General features: G+C 42.4%; 4 protein-coding genes across 5 annotated transcripts in view; 2 read left to right on the forward strand and 2 right to left on the reverse strand.

The window, feature by feature from the left end:
* The window catches only part of LOC121319404 (chloride channel CLIC-like protein 1), a 44,423-nt gene extending 37,468 nt beyond the window's left edge, over nucleotides 1-6,955 (reverse strand). Inside the window, exons 1-5 of one of the 2 annotated variants that reach the window (XM_041256811.1) lie at nucleotides 6,842-6,955; nucleotides 6,401-6,538; nucleotides 5,903-5,977; nucleotides 5,694-5,774; nucleotides 5,296-5,420 (exon numbers count right to left, since the gene is read on the reverse strand). The gene's annotated coding sequence lies outside the window, so the exon portion shown is untranslated. Of the gene's footprint in view, nucleotides 1-5,295; nucleotides 5,421-5,693; nucleotides 5,775-5,902; nucleotides 5,978-6,400; nucleotides 6,539-6,841 lie in introns of those variants that run through there. The other variant, XM_041256812.1, reaches the window with a different exon arrangement.
* On the forward strand, nucleotides 122-5,302 carry ttll9 (tubulin tyrosine ligase-like family, member 9). The gene is made up of 14 exons (XM_041256810.1): nucleotides 122-264; nucleotides 553-602; nucleotides 950-1,042; nucleotides 1,328-1,439; nucleotides 1,729-1,914; nucleotides 2,090-2,158; nucleotides 2,333-2,423; nucleotides 2,645-2,685; nucleotides 2,876-2,963; nucleotides 3,319-3,377; nucleotides 3,500-3,696; nucleotides 3,993-4,106; nucleotides 4,233-4,357; nucleotides 4,676-5,302. Exons 1-14 carry the CDS (start codon nucleotides 253-255, stop codon nucleotides 4,744-4,746), a joined length of 1,308 nt encoding a protein of 435 aa, XP_041112744.1. The 5' UTR covers nucleotides 122-252; the 3' UTR covers nucleotides 4,747-5,302.
* A 736-nt stretch (nucleotides 6,956-7,691) lies between the features above and the next one.
* LOC121319405 lies at nucleotides 7,692-12,163 on the reverse strand. Its single transcript, XM_041256815.1, has 5 exons — nucleotides 12,090-12,163; nucleotides 11,272-11,384; nucleotides 10,912-10,984; nucleotides 10,409-10,494; nucleotides 7,692-10,124 (listed from the first exon to the last, which is right to left on the reverse strand). Exons 1-5 carry the CDS (start codon nucleotides 12,102-12,104, stop codon nucleotides 8,705-8,707), a joined length of 1,707 nt encoding a protein of 568 aa, XP_041112749.1. The 5' UTR covers nucleotides 12,105-12,163; the 3' UTR covers nucleotides 7,692-8,704.
* On the forward strand, nucleotides 11,584-15,480 carry LOC121319406 (protein phosphatase 1 regulatory subunit 3D-like). Its single transcript, XM_041256816.1, has one exon. The coding sequence runs from the start codon at nucleotides 12,673-12,675 to the stop codon at nucleotides 13,621-13,623; it is 951 nt and encodes a 316-aa protein (XP_041112750.1). The 5' UTR covers nucleotides 11,584-12,672; the 3' UTR covers nucleotides 13,624-15,480.
* The last annotated feature ends 4,920 nt before the right edge of the window (nucleotides 15,481-20,400 follow it).

The raw sequence follows: 20,400 nt of genomic DNA on the forward strand, positions 1-20,400 counted from the left end.
TGCCGCCTCTTAACTACGGGCACTTCGGTGGGACATTTCCGACACAGTACGCAGTTAGCAAAACATTCTTCGATTGGTCCTTTTGTTCTGACCTCAGAGTGACAGGGGAGGAGCTTTAACAGTTGCCAGGGTTACAGATACACACAACATGGTGGCTGGAAACCGTGAACTCCTGTCGCCGGTAAAAACATCCACACAGAAAAGGATATCACCGACAAGACAGGCTGAAAAAAACAAACCATCAAAAAGCAAATGTCAAAAAAGGTTAAAAAAGAGTTTCATTCCAAATCTGTGACATTTTACTCGCAGTTTACAGTGTCAAGAAACAAGTGTAGGTTCCACTCGTGCACTGCTGTTGTAACTTACACCGGATCGGTAATGTGATCCGGCTTGAATAGCGTTTTGCAGTATTCTGATATCAAAGGTTTCTTTGACACAGAGGTTTAGTTAATAACACAGGGAACACTCATTTTTACACTGTTATATTGAACTTGTTAACCAGTTTTTTGTTTCGGGAGAAGTTAACGCGACAATGTGTGCTTTTCCCGACAGACGATGGTGCATAAGGGACCGGGCTATGGCTATCAAAAAAGGCGAGAGGGGTAAGTGTGACTTCACGGCTGTTAATCATTTCGACACTGCCGGCCTGTATTTCATTAGGCTATTAACTATTTAATTAGATACAGTCGTGTAGCCTTGCACTGCCTGTGCTGTGTCACTCCAGTGGTGTCTTCTGCGTCAAACCGGGCCACTGTCATTAGGGGAATACAAAGGGCCGGATAGACCGCCTCTGTGCAGGTGGAATTCCCTATGAATTCTCAATGTAAGGCTTGCAAACTTCGAGCTGTTGTTAAATATCTGTGGTCATGAATGCAAAGAAAGGGGTTTGTGTTTTGTCTTTATCTTTGTTACATTTGTTTTTATTACAATTTTTTTTTTTCCCCGTCAGGGAGTCAAGAAGCTGCATCCGGTTTAAGTGCACCCTGATAAACACGATACAAGATGTGCTGCGACAGAGAGCTGGCTGGGTGGAAGTGAAGGAGTGAGTCTGGAGTCTTTATTGAAGGGTTATAAAAACAAGACAGACGTTAGGGTTAGGGTTAGCCATACCCACACTATCCTTTCTTGTTATACAGAACTGGCTTTACCATGATCACATGACAGAAAAGGATATGTTTTGTGCAGTGTGTCCCCATTTTAGTGCTGGTTAAATGGTTGTTTTGAGAAGTTTAATGATGGTTTTAATGCTACTTCTAATGCAAATTGCTTGTTTCTGCCCTTTGCGGAAATCTGCACTGGTATGATGTTGTCTTGTCATCATTACCAGTGACAGCGAGTGGGATTTTTACTGGTGTGATGTGGGATGGCTCCGGGAAAATTTTGACCACGTCTACATGGAAGAGCATGTGCGAATCTGTCACTTCCGAAACCACTATGAGGTAGGGGTGCTGAAATTCCAATACCAACAGTTCATCAGCTAAGACTCCCATTTCAGGCTTTAGTGGGACCTAATAAGTCAAACATTATCCTAAATTGACATATACCGGTACCAGCAGGCTCCTCTGTAACAAGGTTACAGTAAAGCCTGAAATGGTTTTGAACTGTTGTGAAATGAAGGTCGTGTATGCTCCAGTCACTCATGGGTTAGGGTGCTGTTTTGTGGGGTTGGAAGTGTGATCCACCTCATCTTCAAGTGTGTTTAGTGACTGGCCCTTGTTCCCCTGAAAGCTGACTCGTAAGAATCTGATGGTGAAGAACCTGAAGAGATACCGCAAGCTGCTGGAGCGTGAGGTGGGGAGGCAGGAGGCGGCCAAGTGTGACTTCTTCCCCTGCACCTTTGAGCTGCCCTGCGAGTATCACCTGTTCGTGGAGGAGTTCAAGAGGAGTCCCGGGAGCACCTGGATCATGAAGCCGGTAAGATGGGGGGTCCTAAGGCCGCTCGTGAGGGAGTGCAAAGATTACTCAACAGAATCAGCCTGCATGCTGGTTTTTTTTGTAAGTTACAGATAATTTGAAACTACACTATTGCTTCATTGAGGATTTTCAAGGCTCCTTTGCACTTCACTGTGCCCTTTCTGGATGATTGCAGGTTGCCAGGTCCCAGGGAAAGGGCATCTTCCTCTTTCGCAAACTGAAGGATATCATGGACTGGAAGAAGGTAACAAACAGCTGTATTGCAGTTACACTGGCCTTGTCTTACAATAACAAAGCATTTACCACAGTGCTAAGCTTACACCTGAGTTTCTTATAGCTTAGCCTTAATATTGAATCTCCAGTGTGCAGTGAGGGTCTTGTACAGAAACTCTCGACCCCCCCCCCCCCCCTATTTCAGGATGGGAACCGTTCAGAGGATCAGAAGGATGAGACACAGGTGGAGAGCTACGTGGCTCAGCGTTACATTGAGAATCCATATCTCATTGGAGGTAAGGAACTCAGCTATGGCATGTTCTGACCAAACTCAGCCAGTACTGGCCAAGATGCAGTACACTTAACCTTCAGACTTCATGTTGATATATATATATATATATATCAAGCTGCTTCCATCAAAACACACTTGCAGAAACATTCAATTCCATTGTACAATTTCAACAGAGGTAGCTTTGTAGCTACTCTTGTGGCTAATTGCAATTTGGTGTATTTTCAGGTAGGAAGTTTGATCTACGAGTCTATGTGCTGGTAACATCAGTAAGTATGGTTATATCCAACTGTTGTATGTACCAGCATTTGGAGATACATAGAGATACACACACATCTAATTTAACCTACTGTACAATGTAACACTTTGTCTGTCCGAGTATTATTTGTACTGCCTTTTGTAATCAGATAAATAATTCAAAAACACCCAGATTGTGTAACTTGAGACTCTGTATTTCAGTACGTTCCTCTCAAAGCCTGGCTGTACCGAGATGGATTTGCTCGTTTTTCCCTGACTCGCTTTTCCCTCAGTTGCATTGACGATCACTGTATCCTTTCCACTAATGACTGTGCCAGTAGGATTGACAAAGCCCTGAATGATTAGTTTTTATCTTCTCAGTGTTAGCTGTATTTGTCAATCACAAACAGCCAATAGTATTCTAATTTCAGGACTCATCTCTTTATCAATATATGTTGTTGTTTGCTAGTTGTGTAATATTAATGATTATATATATATATATGAAATCTCTAGATCCAGTATTACTAATATTAACGATATATATCAAATCTCTAGATCCAGTATTACTAATCGCTTGCAATACAGGAAATGCATTTCCTATTTGTTATTTGTTTTGAATACTTCCAAGCTGAAAAGTCTGGTCCTTAATCATCCTTTCTGCACAGACATCCATCTCACAAACGTAGCAATACAGAAAACAGCTCCGGATTACGATCCTGAAAAGGTGAGTCCACATTATTATTTAAAAACAGCTGCAGTTGCTGGGTAAGTGACACATGGCTCGGTATGGCTCTAGAACACCCCGCTGTCATTTGGAACGCTGTAATGAAGTGCCGTTCCACGCAGGGCTGTAAGTGGCAGATGCAGCAACTGCGGCGGTACCTGAGCGCTCGGCACGGAGCGGAGAGCGTGGAGGCACTCTTCAGGAACATCGACGACATCTTCATCCGGAGCCTGCAGAGCGTGCAGAAGGTCATCATCAACGACAAGCACTGCTTTGAGCTCTATGGATACGACATCCTGCTGGACCAGGCTCTCAAACCGTAAGCCTTCGTTAGTACCTGCAGAAATCCACCGCGCCAATGCCAATGGAACGCGACAGCAAACCTAGCAGCAAGCAGCACCCTCGCTTTTACACCTTGGCTTGTGATCCAAAATGTCATTTTAAATCTGCATCTCTGTAAACTCACGTAGTTATTGCTACTTAAACATGGTCAAAATACTAATTATGGCATTAATGGCCGTTTGGGGCTAATAGAAACACCACAATGACTCAGTGGTAGAAGCCACTTTGTAACTGTGGGCTGTTTTAAGCAGTGATGACCCCTTCTTTCTTTAGGTGGTTAATAGAAGTGAATGCTTCCCCCTCACTCACTGCCAGCAGCCAGGAGGACTATGAATTGAAGTGCCGTCTTCTGGAGGACACTTTGCATATTGTAGACATGGAGGGGAGGTAGGTAGGTAGGTAGGTAGGTAGGTTTGGACTGCCTCTATATCCAGCACTGCCCATATTAGCCATTGCAGAGTGACAGATACTTGGAAATGGATGCACATCACTGTTTTCTTATTCCCCAACCAGGCTCACTGGCAAAGAGAAGCAGATTGGAGGATTCGACCTCATGTGGAACGACGGTCCTGTCTCCAAGGACGATGTAAACCTGGACGCTTTGGGGAGCTCCACCTTAACTGCCAACACTCACTTAGGTAGGAGATCTGGACAGAGGAATCCACAACCAAAGACATTTGGCAGTGATTGTGCCTGTGTGGTTCTGATTTAATCAACATGTCAGAATGCAAATTGATCAAAGTGGAGCTTGTTAAGTGACTACATCTGCATTTTCCTAAAACCCTTTCGCACATCTAAATGGTTAAAGAGTTGAGCCCTTAATAGCGTCACTTCGCAACATAAATATGGAATGTACTTAAAAAATAAAAAAATTCCCCAGGCTCCTCCTCTGATTTTATATGGATTGGTATTCTGGTTTCAGGCTATAGACTAATATTCTCCCCTCGGATTTCCAGGGTATGTAAATGACAGGAAGAGACAGCTGAGACAGCTTCTGAAACCCCTCCCAGGACAGAAGAAAGTATGACAGGAAACAGCCAACCCACAGAGGGACTGAGAGATCAAAGGAAGAGGACTTGGACAAGCCAGAGCAGAAAGAGAATGATAGTGACATCAGCAGTCAGGCTGACCAGCAGTAAAACATATTTTAGTAAATCATTTTTTAAAACAAGACTCAAGTGGATGACAATTCTATAGTAGCTTTACATGAAAAAAACAAAACACATTTTATTTTAATCATGGTAAACTAAACTTTTTTTTTGTTTTTTTGTCTGAAACAAGTACACAATGGGTGATCACTGTGCCAGCATGGCTTACCGAAGTGTTGTAATGACATACGCTCACACATGAATGATTTGTACCCTCTGAATATTTCATTCAGGCCATCTGTGTAGTGCTAGCTCACCAAGGACAGAGAGGAGATGCTTTACAAATACGCTGCTCATGTCAAAGTACCATATTGAAGTCTTTGAAGTGAAAGACAGACTCTGAACAGAGGCTCCTATTACAAAAGATGAGTTTTTAGTCCACACAAATAAGCAAAGACTTTTCTGTCCACGGCAGGTAACACACTTACAGTCACAGCTGATTCTCCAAGACGATGAACCCTGGGTGGAGCTCATCTTCTGAGTTGCATGTTAACAGCCTGCAGCTCCTCTTTCGTGAGTGGGGCGAGGTTGAAACCCCGGAGTTCTGGCTTGCCTGGGAACAGAGAGATGATGTAAAGGTAACATGGACATCAGCCTTTGATCAGACAGTACTGTCTAGGATAAAAGCTTGCAGTTTGTAGAACAGAGAGTTGGCAAACAAACTACAATGTTATGCGTGCATAGTATTTGTAGGTTGCTTTGCATTAATGTGAACTGTAAAGGTTTTATGTACCTTTTACAGCCTTGCAGTGTTTAGGACAGGGGGGTTCTGAAAACTCATCTGAATGACAAACTAACAAGGGAAAACATGGAATGGGTTTCATACCTTGCAGCTCGTTCAGTCAATTCACTTTCGCTTTCAGTTGGTTTCTTAGATCGCAAATCTCCTTATCAAGCTGTTTCTGGTCTGTGAAGAACAACAATGACTCAATAAAAATAATAATGTGATAAATTGAAAATGTTAATCTCCGACGGAACAACATTCCAGGACAGAAGCTGCCTACTGCAATCTTATAATTCCTCAAATGTGCAAACCTTTTTCAATCATCTCTTTGGTCTTTGTTCTAGGTAGCTTAATAAACATGTTCCCAAAGCAAACCTTCACCTTGTCTGAAAAAAAAAAAAACTGTTCTGTTAAACAACATAATGTCCATAACAAAAAAAAAAAAAAACACCTCACAGAACTCTAATAAAACAGTAAATTAGTCTCATTTACAGCTACAGATCAGCACACATTACAAATGTGAACACATACACTTTGACACTTTGATTTGTATATATATATTTATATATATATATATATATATATATATATATATATATATATATATAGAGAGATAGAGAGAGAGAGAGAGAGTGTGAGAGAGATTATATATATATATATATATATATATATATATATATATATATATATATATATATACACACACATATATACACACACACGTTTTGGAAGTTGCATTATTTGGCTATACATTTTATTCTGAACATCGGGAGAGGTTGAACGTGCTTGTGCTTGTGCTTATGACTTACCCAGTTCACGAACATAAGCGGTAGAATTCATGATAAGCCCAGAAATAGCCCAGAAATAGGCCTGTCTTACGCTCTGTCACCTTGCAGCGCTCTCAGTGCCTCCCTGTTCCTGTTTCTTTTGATGTCCAGATCCACAATCTGTGGGGACCGGGTAAAACAGGTCAGGCTACTACTGCGACAATACAGCGAAATGTACTGGTAGCAAACCCTGCTTAAAACAACGAACCCTCTAAACACAAACTGTGTGATCCCACAAAATATTTCTAAATTACGCTGCTACCAAAGTGATTTTTAATCCAAATATTCACCGTTAAGAAACACTCCGTGGAACACAAAAACACCGTATATGCGCATCGCCAAATCGACACGTATCTCCGCGCAAACGATGAAGAATACCGAATTAAAAACCAAAGCGTATAGTATGCATGTTCACTTCCTTACCTGCTGTCTATCTGCTAAAACCTCTTCGGCTGCCTCCTCCACTTCACACAAGTATTGTAACACCTTTTTCAGATTCCATCACATTTCCGGAAAAGAAGCCACCACACCTACATCTCCGAGAAAGGAAACAAGGATGCATAAAGAAGAGTTCCGCGGAAACACGCTTAGCTCGAGCCTCAGCGACGCAAGTTGATTAGAACCTACAATTGCGTCTTGTGCTTTTAGAAAAAAGTGTGTACAGTTGTTTTAATAATAGGACCAGTTTATCCTTATAAATTGCCAAAAAATAAGACGTGATAAGAAACAGAAATGTATATACTTGCCATACTTTACAGTAAGCAGATTTATTGAAAAAAAAAAAAAAAAAACTTAAAATACAGTATTTAGAAATACACAATACAACCCTCAAACTCTTGAGTTACATATTTTCGTTTCATCCCTGATCCATGAATACTGGTTCTAGAATAAACAGAAGCTGGTTGAAGTTCTGAACCAACTAGATTGTGACATTGTTTTGGTCTCTACAAGTAATCAATTTAAACCAATTATTAGTAAGTGTGTAAGTGTGTGTGTGTGTCATTTTCAGAATCATTTCTGTGTAACAAAAGTTCTACACTAAGTAAAAAGACAGTACACACTAAAAAAACAAATGTGCTTTCCATAATAAGTTATTTCAATAACCTGCCAAATATACATTCAAAGTATGGAACACCTTATTGTAACAAAAAGGTTCATGTAAACTTTAATCACATTCTGTAAAGTCGTTCCCAAGACAGCAGCTAAGCTTAATGTTTAAGGTATGGGTAGTAAGTTTGCAAAATTGGATCACATATTTATAAATAAAAACAAAATTAATTAAATAAAAGATACTGAAAATGTAAAAAAAGCACCTATTGCAATAAACCAGAAGTCTCACACTGGGTATGAAAGACACACAACGAGATTATTTCTTGCCTGAACAATTAATATAAAAGTACATCTTTCAGTCATATTCTCAACCCTCTAAAAAGACAAAATCAGGCTTCCTGAATACTCATCGTAACATTTTCAACAAAATATTTTATAGTACACATCAAAATATATATTTCCTATCACAATTTATATCTTTCAGTTCTTCGACAGTTAAGAACAATGAGTTAAAAAATAATTATAGCTATACACTGAGGGCAATTTCCATTCCTGAAATATGACTTTACTAAGTTTACAAACATACATGACACAACAAAATAGATTCTTCTTATTTTTGCTTTGTTAAAACTACACGTCTATTACAACTGGTATTCTGAAGCCTGTTTTTCAGAAAAGTTAATGAAAACTTTATAAAGCACAAATACAGTCCATTCTGTACGTTCTGTAGAGATGCTATTTACAAAAAACAAAAACATTTCAAAAGGACAATGCAAATATATATATTCTTATACAAACCACAAACACACTACCTAATCCATCTAATAAACACAATATCAAAATACTTTTAGTTGATCCTATTAACACCCTTCAGTCACAAACCAAGGGGGAACTAATTGTATTTCACTGCTAAAAACTAAACTGGCAGCTAATAGTTTACATGCTACACTAACTGCTTAAATAAGACTTCATCATAACAAGAATTGAAATAGTCACTGTATCTAGAAAATTATTTAACTTCTCAAAAAGACATTTAAATGCAGTGCTTGTATTTGTACTCCCCTAAAAAATACGATCTGGTGTGTTTTTCTCGCTACATAAAAGATACAAATCACAATTGCTGTACTGTAAATCTAGGCTTGATTGACCACATGTGGCTTTAGCACATTAATAAAAGCATTTTAAATAGTTTGAATTGCGCAGTTTCAGAGACAGCACTGAAAATGAGCACAGTTGCTAATGAACACATCCTTGAAACATTTTCTTCAAGTTGTTGGGTGCAGAAGGAATCCTGATCTTTTGGTAAGCGGCTGCATAGTAAGGAACTGGACACGTTTCACTTTCCCGTTGGATTTGGCACGGGGGGGGGCCCTTTGACCCAGGAGGAGGTTCCTTCCCCCCCACTGACGAACATCCTGGTTTGATATCCTGGCCCGCCACCCCTACTGAGGCCCTCTGCCTCTCACTGCCGCCTTTTCTCAGGGGACTCCCCTCACGCACATTCCCACGAGTGCCCAAGAGGACCCCACTTTCCACATCACCCCCCTTCCCAGCCGCAGGCCCCCTCTGTCTTCTGTTCCTGCCAGCTGCGGACCCAACACTGCCATTCCTCGGTGCAGACTGTGGCTTTGCAGTGGTGCCTGCCACCAGTATCAGGTTCCTGATATTGCCGGTCGACTGCATGCGCCTCAGGTGGCTGTTCGGCGGGGAAGGGCTCCCTGGTTTCTGCCCCTGCGTCTGGGCCCCCTTCCCCCTGTTAACTGCAGCCCTCGTCTCACTGCTGCACCTCTTCTGTGCAGCCTCCGAACCTCCACCCCGCTGCTGGACTGGCTTGAGCCGGGAGTGGCGCTGGTATGCGTATGAGAGGCAGGAGCCGTTACAGAAGGGGTAGCGGACCTGGCAGTGAGGGCAAGCCGCCCGGGAGAGCCGGGGGGTGGAACCGTTCCCCAGACAGGACAGGAAGGCAGTTGGGAAGGCACGCTGGCACTGCCGAATGCTCTTGGGTGAGCTCAGGTACCAAGCAGGTGCTGTGTGGGGTCTGGGGCGGCTTGCGGGGGCAGTGGCAGTGGCAGAGGCAGGGGTGGTTGTTTTTCCGTTCTCCTCCTCAACGGTTTGGATCTGCAGCCACTCCAGCTGCAGGAGGCGCTCCAAGTACTTCTCCAGCTGGCCCACAGGCTGCGGACGATGAGCGCATCGCCCCTCCGTGTTCAGGAACAGAGCCAGCTGCCGCAGGCTCCAGGTGTTGAAGGGAGGGGGCAGGGAGTCTGGGTAGCTGTAGCCACTCTGGTTCCCCCGGGGTCCTGGGAAATGGGGCTCAAGGTCATTGGGGTCGATGACCTCGGCCCGCAGGTGGAGTTGAGGAGGCGAACAGGGGGAGGGAGGCACTTGGAGCCTCTCAGAGTCCGAGAGGTCGCTGGCGCTGTCTGCCTCCTCTGCCTCTCCCTCGTACAGCTGCAGGGTCTCGATACTGGGGACCTGCTGCCTCTCCGTCAGCAAAGGGCCAGGTTCAGAGGCACCGGGGGCCAGCGGAAGAGACATTTTGGGCCTATTCCTGTCTGAGCCAGGTGACTCTCCAGTGCTTTCCTCGTTGTTTCTCCCCCTATTGCTCCCCGTGGAGGCGGATACACCCTGCTTCAGCTCTGTCGCTCTAGGTGTCCTGTGGAAACAAAACTCTTGGGTCACATAAACAGTCTTTGCAATTGTAACAGATGATATATAGAGGCACATGTGTATCAACACAGTTGGTGTTAAGAAATACAAACATGAAGGTTAGAAAATGTATTATGAAAAATGCTTTCCGTTGGACCCATTGTAATCCTGAGGCAGCAATAGTCACGTCCTGGCTTGCGAGCCTGTTTCAAGGTGCAGTGTGTGTGTGCGTTTGCGTGTGCGTGTGCGTGTGCGTGTGCATGCGCGTGCGTGTGAGTGTGAGTTTCTCACCAAGCTCTGCCTCCAGGTAGCAGTGGGGAGCTCTCTGCGAATGAGGTGTTCACAGGTTTGGCCCTGTTCCCTCTCTTCTGGGTCCCCTGCAATCACATTGTGTACAGTCAGACGCACACAGAAAAACAACGACAACTGAAAAGGGCCCTCATTGGCTACTTAAAAAAGTCACCTTCTGTTAAGTAGGTCACTGTCACAGCGCCCTAAAGCCACCGCAACTCATTTATCTCACAACACAGAGCTCACATTACAACAGTCCTGATCAATTTCTAATGCAGTAAGGTTAACTAATTACCTAGAACAGTCAACTACTTAATTATAAACTCCATAGGTAATCACGATTGCATGCTCCAGCAGCTTTGCAGACCATTCGCTCATGGTGTTATCACATTATACAGGGGTCTAGGCCATGCTTGTGGTCCTGCACTGCATTAGACCTTTGTATAATGGAAGGCTGCACTGTGAGTCACTGAGACCTCTATCTTCTAATACGCTGGCCTTACCCGCTCAGCCTGTGCTGGGTCCTTGCCCTGACGAGGTGCAACATGCTTCTGGTTGGCCTTCCCCTTCTTAGAGCTGCCAAGCAATCAGGAGTATAATTGATTTTATATAGGAGAAAATATATAAATATATTTCTATACAAGAATTTAGAACAGGTCTGGAAATAAAACTTTAGGGGAAAAAAAATATGTTTTTTTGTTTTAGTAGGGAATTAAATATAAATATTTGTAAGCAATTAAAAAATATTATATTATATCGTTTATCCAATATAGGACATAACGATTCAGACAACTACAAATAATAATTATATTATAATATAATAATAATATAATAATAATAATAATAATAATCCAGTCTCTGACCTGGGAACTGATCCGCCTGTCCCAGATGCTTTATTTCTAATCTGCTCTTTGGATGCGCACTTCTTCAGCGCTGAAGCGGGTCTCTCTCTTGCAAACTCGGACCCATCCTGTACCTCTCAGAGACAGATAATTTATAACGGAATATATATATATATATATATATATATATATATATATATATATATATATATATATATATATACACACACACACACACACACATACATATATATATATATATATATATATATATATATATATATATATATATATATATATATACATGTGTGTGTGTGTGTGTGTGTGTGTGTGTATATATATATATATATATAATTCTTATTTTTTTACATAAACACTCAACACGAGTGTCCCTTCTATTTTAATCGATTTATTTACCTTCAGTTAAAGGTTTGTTTATCTCCTCACTGTATCCAGCTGTTTAAAGGGGTCTGGGATTTGAAGTCCATAGGCAAGACCAAAACTAGATCACTGCAGGCCGACCAAATTAATTTCCATAAAGTCATTGACAAATCATACGTAGCCTAATCTCTGAAACCGTTACATTAAATATTATAATTTCCTAAAATTATACTGCTATGCATTTTTAAATGTTATTCTTTATAAAACTACAAATCCCAAAAAGCACACTACACATTCTGTGTCAACAGCGGTGCTCTAAAAATAAAATACACGCATACACATAGATACGCACCAAGCAGGCCTGTGTGCTACTATACGGATATCAGAGGCTTTCGTGTTGCAGGACGCAGAAAGACGGGCCCAGATTCTGCAAAATGTATCGGATAATTATAGATTACCTGGCAACTGCACATTAGCAGGTAGTTGGTGCACCGGCCAGTAAGTGCTTCGCTGAAGAAATGAGAGGTGCTCGTTGACGAGACTCGACCGCTTCTTGGATTTCTGTAGTAAGAACTCCACAGTGTCCTGCGGACGTGACTAATTGAGCGCTGAAACAGTACGTGCTGTGTAGCTAAACTGGAACGACAAACGCTAAACTTCTGCAACAGTGGAATAAAAAAAAACAGAGCATTTTCGTTGCATGTAATGTTTTAAAATAGAAAGCCAGTGAGGAGGACGGTTTTTGAAAACAATCCTGTCTAGAACTTAAGTTTCAGAAGAAATTAAATCTGTTCAAAAGCTGGAAGAAAATTTAACCAAACCACATTTGAACCACAAGTTATTTATAGGTATTGTTTGCCAAACCTCCTACAGTAATCAAAACGGGGATACTGATCAATCACTTACTATTACTAATTTCTCCTGGTTAAAATATAGAAATCGAATAATCAGATTGAATCAATGATGGACCCCCGCCAGCCCCTAGTTACGCCTCTACGTTTTGTTCATATTTAGTTGCCTAGTGTTCTGTGCAGGTGAACAATGGACAAGCCCAGTTTCAAGTGGCAGCACCACCTCCCCCAGCAGCAGCTACTGCAGAAGCAGGTTGAGTCGGCGATGCCCAGGAACCTTGCTTACATCTCGGGGCAGTTCCAGCACTCGCGGCTGGCAGAGGGATTCGGGTGCGATGCCATGAGTGGTGAGCCGGGGAAGGTCAAGATTCGCCCCCCACCACCCCGGCAGCAGGATGTGAATAAGGAGCCTGCCTCGCGAGGACCCTCGTGCGAGCCCCAGCCACGGCCCATCATCCGTCGACGGGCATGCTCGCTGCCCTGCTCCCTCAAGAGAAAGAGAGGCCCTTCCAGGGAGGGCCGGAGCCAGAGGGTGCGCTTTGTGGATTCCCTAGGTCTGGATCTGGCAGAGGTGAAGGTGTTCAGAGCCGGGGACGACCCCGTGGTGCCCCTGCATGTCCTCACCAGGCTCATACTGAGCTCAGAGCTGGCTTCGAGCAGGGACATGGTGATCCCCATTCCCTACCTGGAGCCGGACTTCCCCCTGGAGCAAGGCAAGCGAGAGGATTTCCTGGAGCGCCTGGCCCGGCAGAGGGTTTGCCTGGGGAGGGTCTCGTGCTCGGAGCTGGGGATCACAGGCCTTGCGTGGGTCCAGAACCTCTCCTTCAGGAAGGAGGTCAGTGTCAGGTACTCCTTCACGGCCTGGAAGAGCAGCTCCGACACCAAGGCCTGCTGGGACTCCAGCGAGGGCGGGGAGGGGGCAGCAGAGAGAGGGCCCGCCTGGGACGTGTTCCGGTTCTGTCTGCCTGTGCCCCCTTTCATCCTGCAGCCCGGAGCCTCCCTGGAGTTCGCTATCCGTTACCGGGTCTTGGGGGCTGAGTTCTGGGACAACAACAGCGGCCGCAACTACAGCCTGACCTGCCACAGCTACAAGCTGACCGTCCCTAAAGAGTGTGAAGACAGCTGGATACACTTCATCTGAGCCCCTCCTCGGAGAGAGCTGAGGAAGATGGAGCAGCCTGCACACACCGGCATCGCCTCAGTTCTCTTTACTAGAGCTGATCATAAGAGAACACTTTGAAGCAGTGTGCAGTAGTCACCTGTTTTGTTTCAATTTTAAATACTGCCCTGCTTCGCTTCCACCTGCTTTTAAAAAGTGCCAAGTATCGAATCATACAACGCCTGTGATGAAGACAGCAGGTGGCATGTTATGGACTGTTAACATTAAGAAGCTGGAGGTGTTACAGTTTGTTGTTATTCATTACAGCTACAATGGTATAAGGATAGAGGAGCCATCATTTGAATTTAATCCTAGGGGTTAGATGCATATCATAGATGTGTACTAATCTGCTGAGTGCTGTTCCTGCTTGTGGTGCCAGTTTGATGTCTGTAGCCAAGGTGTTATTAATGCGCTGTAACCAAACCACCTGTCAACAGATTGTTTCAGTAACTTCTCATTTCAAATGACTACATTCGTGTACTAAAGGGTGATAAAGTATAGCAATGTTCACTCTGAGATGATTACCGTAAGAGGGAATCTTTTAGACCAGGTGGCCCAACGTCCCAACAGGGTGTCAGTGTCTGAACTGTCATGTGATCCTGTAGCATTAACCGGTTCTTCAGGCATCATGTGACTGGTCGTGACGAGATGTCTTTGCTATACTTTAGCCTGTCGTACTGTGAAGGGTGTTAGGCTTGCTTACTAAATTTGATTTATGGTGTTGCCATAATCCTTTGCAGACAAAGCTTTTGGAAAGCAGGGAGGTTCCCAGTTTTAATCGCTTTCTGTTATTTTTATGCTGTAAAGCCTGACCACCATACAATGCCCTTTGTATTAGTACACAGAATTGATATATTTTTTGCACTGTTGGTATGCTGTGTTTGCACTAGCTTGCTTTGATTCCAGCCATGCATTGAAACACTGTCGCGTGTCAAAGTGTCAAAGTTTGCACTTCTTTTTTTTTGCCCTGCAAAGCAGACCTGCTGCAGTTTCTAGCAGACAAGGGCAACATCATATTTTGCAAAGTTAGTTGTTGTTAGTTTTAATAACATTACCATTCCTTTCAGGTGAAAGATAGCGCAGACTTTGTTGATGAAGGCTCAGTGTTTCTGCTGCTTGTTTGGAAGGTGAAATTGTGCATTGGAAATGGATGTGATCAGTCGGAATCAGTCATGCATCTGAAGTCCATCTGTTTCTATTGGGCTTGGCATGGAAATACGACTCCTTGCATAGCAGTTTGACCCATCCCTGGTTCTACTATGAGTTCTCCTGAGCTTGTTTTGTACACTGTGGCTAATCAGACTCATAATAAAACCTGGAATGGATGAAGCAGCTATGCAATAGAAGATCTATTTCCATCCCTGCACAGTAAGTTAATGCACATTAGTGCTAAAGATACTTTTCGTTGTAATGTTTGTATGTTATTGCACTAGCCATAACCTTCGAGCCCCTGGCTGCAATGCACCTTTCAACAGGGACTGCCACTGCATTGCAGTTTGATTCATTTCATATTTTACTGGGCGCTCCAATCAGCCACAGCGTAGAGGCATCTAGCAATGTGTGTGACAGGCTGCAACTACCATTACACATCTTGAGTGAATGCTAATGCACTTCAGCAGCTTTTAGGTTTGCAAACTGAACTGGATTAAGTTATTTACTGGGATTTTTCTAACATTAAAAAAAAATAAATAGATCTTTTCAGAAAAAATTAACTGCAAATACAAATCTAGCCAATATTATGCCATAATCGTCGGTTGTTGACGATGAGGCACGTTTCACACAAGTCGTTTCTGTTATGTGTATTAAACTTTTTTTAAGACGTTTGTTTTTGCTTGTATACCTTTTTACTGACACACTCATGCTTTTTTCTGGGTTTTTTTTTGGTGACAAATATAGGAAAAAAATACTTTTTTTTTTATTTTGTCGTAGTATATATACAGTGGTTTTCAGAAGTATTCACTCCCCTTGCAAAGTTTTCACATTTTGTTGGCACCTGAGCGTACTCCACGACGCGTTCAAATTAGACTTTACATGTGGAATCTACACAAACTACTCCACATTGATAAAGTAAAAAAACGCATATAGAATATAAATAAGATTTACAGAGAAAAACAGATGAATCACAGTTGCATAAGTATTCAACCTCTTTGCTACTGCAGCCCTAAATCAGCTCAGGTGTAAATGATTTGATTGAAAGGTCACAAAACTAGTGAAATGGTTTCAGGCTGTGTGTACTCAAAGTGGTTTAACTTATATTTCCCTCAGGTACATATAGACTTTCAAGCTGCAACTCACGTTGTGATCCCACAAAGCAACCAGAAGACCAAGAAGCTTTCAAAAGAAGTCAGGGATAAAGTGGTAGAGAGGCACAGAGCAGGAGGAGGGTACAAGAAAATTTCAAAAGTGCAGATTATCTCAGCACAGTGAAGTCTATCATTAAGAAATGGAAGATGCATCATACCACTCAGATACTATCCAGATCAGGTTGTCCTCCCAAAATGAGCAGCCAGGCAAGCAGGAAACTGGTTCGGGATGTCGCTCTGAAGCCAACAATGACCTTGAGAGCTCTGCAAAGCTGTGTTACTCAAAAAGGCTCATCTTAAAGCACATATGGAATTTGCAAGAAAGCATGTAGATGATACTGCAGACCAGGGAAAAGGTTTTGTGGTCAGGCGAGACAAAAACTGAACATTTCAGTCCAAATTCGAAGCGTTACGTCTGGCGCAAGCCCAACACTGCACGTCACCCAGTCAACACCATCCCAACTGTCAAGCATGGTGGTGGCAGCATCATGTTATGGGGATGCTTCTCTTCAGCAGGGATTGGGAAGCTTGTCAGGATAGAGGGGAGAATGGATGGTGCAAAGTACAGGGGAATCCATAAGGAAAGCTTGTTTGAGTCAGACAAGACTCTGAAACTGGGGAGGAAATTCACATTTCAGCAGGATAATGACCCGAAGCACAAAGCCAAAGCCACACTGGAGTGGTTGAACAAGAAGAGAATTAATGTTCTTGAGTGGCCCAGTCAAGTCCTGACTTGAATCCAATCAAAAATTTATGGCGAGACTTGAAGATTGCAGTCCATCGACAATCCCCAACAAACTTATCAGAACTGGAGCAATTTTCCCTTGAAGAATGGGCAAATATTTCACCATCCTACTGTGCAAAGCTAGCAGAGACCTATCCAAAAAGACTCATAGCAGTAATTGCTGCAAAAGGTGCTTCTACCAAGCACTGACTTAAGGGGCTGAATACCTATGCAACCAGTAAATTTCATTTTGTACATTTTCTTTCAGTTTTGCTGCCATTAACCTCTTCCTCATATAACTGTTCAGTTTAACCACTACAGCTTTGAATAAAAAAAAAAAGTTCATTTGAAAAACTGTGCACACATTATTTGTAATTCAACAAAATGTGACATTATTGGTAGGGGGCGAATACTTCTGCAAACCACTCTATATATGAATTGGGAAGATTTAGAACGGACACAAATGGAGGCTTGGATTTTTCATAATGCTGCGCTCTCTCTTCGCGGCAAGGAACGCGCATTGATCGAGTTTGAAGAAATTGTTAGTTTTATACTAAACAATTAGGTGTATATGTGTTCAATTTAGAGTAAATATTTCGTCAATAATCGTTTACGAGATTTTGTGATCGAGAGAAACTGTTTACCAGCCTACATTGGTGGTAAGTTCTGTTTTTTTGCTTTCTTTTTTGTTATTTGTTTCGCTTGGAGTATTTTCTTTATGTGTTTACAGTGAACATCCTGGTAACTGATCGAAGTTACAGTGTAATAGTATGTATTAAATGTCTCGGTATGTGAGCTATCCTAGACTATATAGAAAGAAACTACAGATCTTGTTCATCTTTGGGATTTTGATATCGTGGTGGGAGGTGGTTTGCCCCAGAAACCCACGACTCTGAATCGATGAATCGGAATTTATCTTTTTTAATTTTTATGAATTTTAACTGTACAAGATTGGCAATGAACTGTAAACATGCTCTTAAATATAGATTATTGTCAAAGAATTGCATTAAATATTCTGTCATTGCTGTTGCGTGAGTCAATTGAGCATAGGCTTCTAAAGTAAAATAATGCCACTGAAATGTACCGTACAGTCAGGTGTGCTGACTTTGAAAGCAAATGTAGTTCGTTAAAAATGCCACTAAGGGGCAGTAGAGTCTTTCACTTTCCTCATGCGGCTGACTTCTTTCTACACACGTACACACTATTCCTTAAAATGGAAGGTGAGTTTAACAGCCTGCTTTACCCATAATCTTCGAACCAAGGCTCATTTTCTGTATGTAGTTGATTACAGCTGATCCAGTTTTACACTGAACAAAAATATAAACGCAACATGCAACAATTTCAAAGATTTTACAGAGTTACAGTTAATATAAGGAAATCAGTCAGATGAAATAAATTCATTAGGCCCTAATCTATGGATTTCACATGACTTGGAATACAGATATGCATCTGTTGGTCACAGATACCTTTAAAAAAAAAAAAGGTAGGGGCGTGGATCAGAAAACCAGTCAGTATCTGGTGTGACCACCATTTGCCTCATGCAGCACGACACATCTCCTTCGCATAGAGTTGATCAGGCTGTTGATTGTGGCCTGTGGAATGTTGTCCCATTCCTCTTCAATGGCTGTGCGAAGTTGCTGGATATTGGCGGGAACTGGAACACGCTGTCATACACGTCGATCCAGAGCATCCTAAACATGCTCAATGGGTGACATGTCTGGTGAGTATGCAGGCCATGGAAAAACTGGGATATTTTCAGCTTCCAGGAATTGTGTACAGATCCTTGCGACTTGGGGCCGTGCATTATCATGCTGAAACATGAGGTGATGGCGGCAGATGAATGGCACACTTCTCCAGCGTGCCAGTGGCCATCGAAGGTGAGCATTTGCCCACTGAAGTCGGTTACGACGCCAAACTGTAGTTAGGTCAAGACCCTGGTGAGGACGACAAGCACACAGATGAGCTTTCCTGAGACTGTTTCTGACAGTTTGTGCAGAAATTCTTCGGTTGTGCAAACCCACAGTTTCATCAGCTGTCTGGGTGGCTGGTCTCAGACGATCGTGCAGGTGAAGAAGCTGGCTGTGGAGGTCCTGGGCTGGCGTGGATACACATGGTCTGCGGTTGTGAGGCCGGTTAGATGTACTGCCAAATTCTCTAAAACGACGTTGGAGGCGGCTTATGGTAGAGAAATGAACATTCAGTTCTCTGGCAACAGCTCTGGTGGACATTCCTGCAGTCAGCATGCCAATTGCACGCTCCCTCAAAACTTGAGACATCTGTGGCATTGTGTTGTGTGACAAAACTGCACATTTTAGAGTGGCCTTTTATTGTCCCCAGCACAAGGTGCACCTGTGTAATGATCATGCTGTTTAATCAGCTTCTTGATATGCCACACCTGTCAGGTGGATGGATTATCTTGGTAAAAGAGAAATGCTCACTAACAGGGATGTAAACAAATTTGTGCACAAAATTTGAGAGAAATAAGCTTTTTGTGTCTATGGAACATTTCTGGGATCTTTTATTTCAGCTCATGAAACATGGGACTAACACCAACATGTTACATTTATATTTTTATTCAGTGTATTTGATAGACATGCATAAACCAGCTTTTTATTTTTAAAGCCATTATTAGGCTGCCTGAACTTTTTATCTAAAGGCTGATTTATAGTGGAGCACCAAGAAAGAATATTTTGCCCAGAAGCAGGTTTTTATACATTTCAACTCCTGATCTGTTCAGACGCCTTCTGAATGTGACCTAATTCAAATTGAGTATTCTTCCCTAGATGACACACAACACTGTAGTCACAGACCCACAGGTGATCTTTGTCTGTGATCGTGTTCATAGTAACAGATATATTTGTATAAAAGTTGATCTCTTGTGAGATTCAAATGATGATGCCATATTCTGTATTGTTTTACAGACCTGTTTCTTTTGCTGCTCAAGATGCCAGTTAGACAAGACGCCCAGGTAATGTGAAGGCATTGAGATTAGCAAGTCCGTGATCCTTTCTTTGAAAAAATAAAAAAGTTAAGCAATTCATGTTTAAATCCTCTTTTTCATGGTGCCATGGAATCTGTGTGTATACCCCAGGCTTTTCCTTACATATTCTGTTCGATATAACTCTTACCACAAGTGAAAGTATAAATGCTGTGTGGCAGTTTTAAAATCCATATTGTAGATGTATATAAACGTGCTTAAATGGTATTCTAAAGGACAGTTAGTTCAGGCTCCCTTTTTCTTGTGTTGCAGCTGTTTGGGTTCCTTGGTTGTATTTTGTACAATACTTTAATTGGAATATGAATATGCAGTTATTTCAAAGACAGCACTAAAGAAGTAGAAGTTGCTTTAATTCCGGTTGTGATTGACTTCAGGTGCAGTAGCTCAGTCTCATGCCCATGGTCTAGCTTCAGCTGGACTTGTAACCTACCGCATAGCAAGTGATTATACACCAGGAAGAAACCAGTGTGCTGTCATTCAAAATAACCTGATAAGCTGGCCCTTTCTTTACAGTTAGTTAAGCCTGTGTGTTTCTTCCTGCCTCAAGCTTGAAAAACTTATTGATGAGACTTTGAAGAAGAGTGAATTCCAGAACTTGGAAGAGTTCTTGCAGGGTGACATCAGCGATGAGGCAAGTCAGAAGTGCACCAAGCAGTTCATAAATAAACTTGACAAAGTGATCAGAAGGGTAGGATTGGAAATATTTTATCCTATATGTTGTTCTATAAACTTCC

Source organism: Polyodon spathula, chromosome 8 (genome assembly GCF_017654505.1).
Source record: "Polyodon spathula isolate WHYD16114869_AA chromosome 8, ASM1765450v1, whole genome shotgun sequence".
Classification (NCBI taxonomy): Eukaryota; Metazoa; Chordata; class Actinopteri; order Acipenseriformes; family Polyodontidae; genus Polyodon; species Polyodon spathula.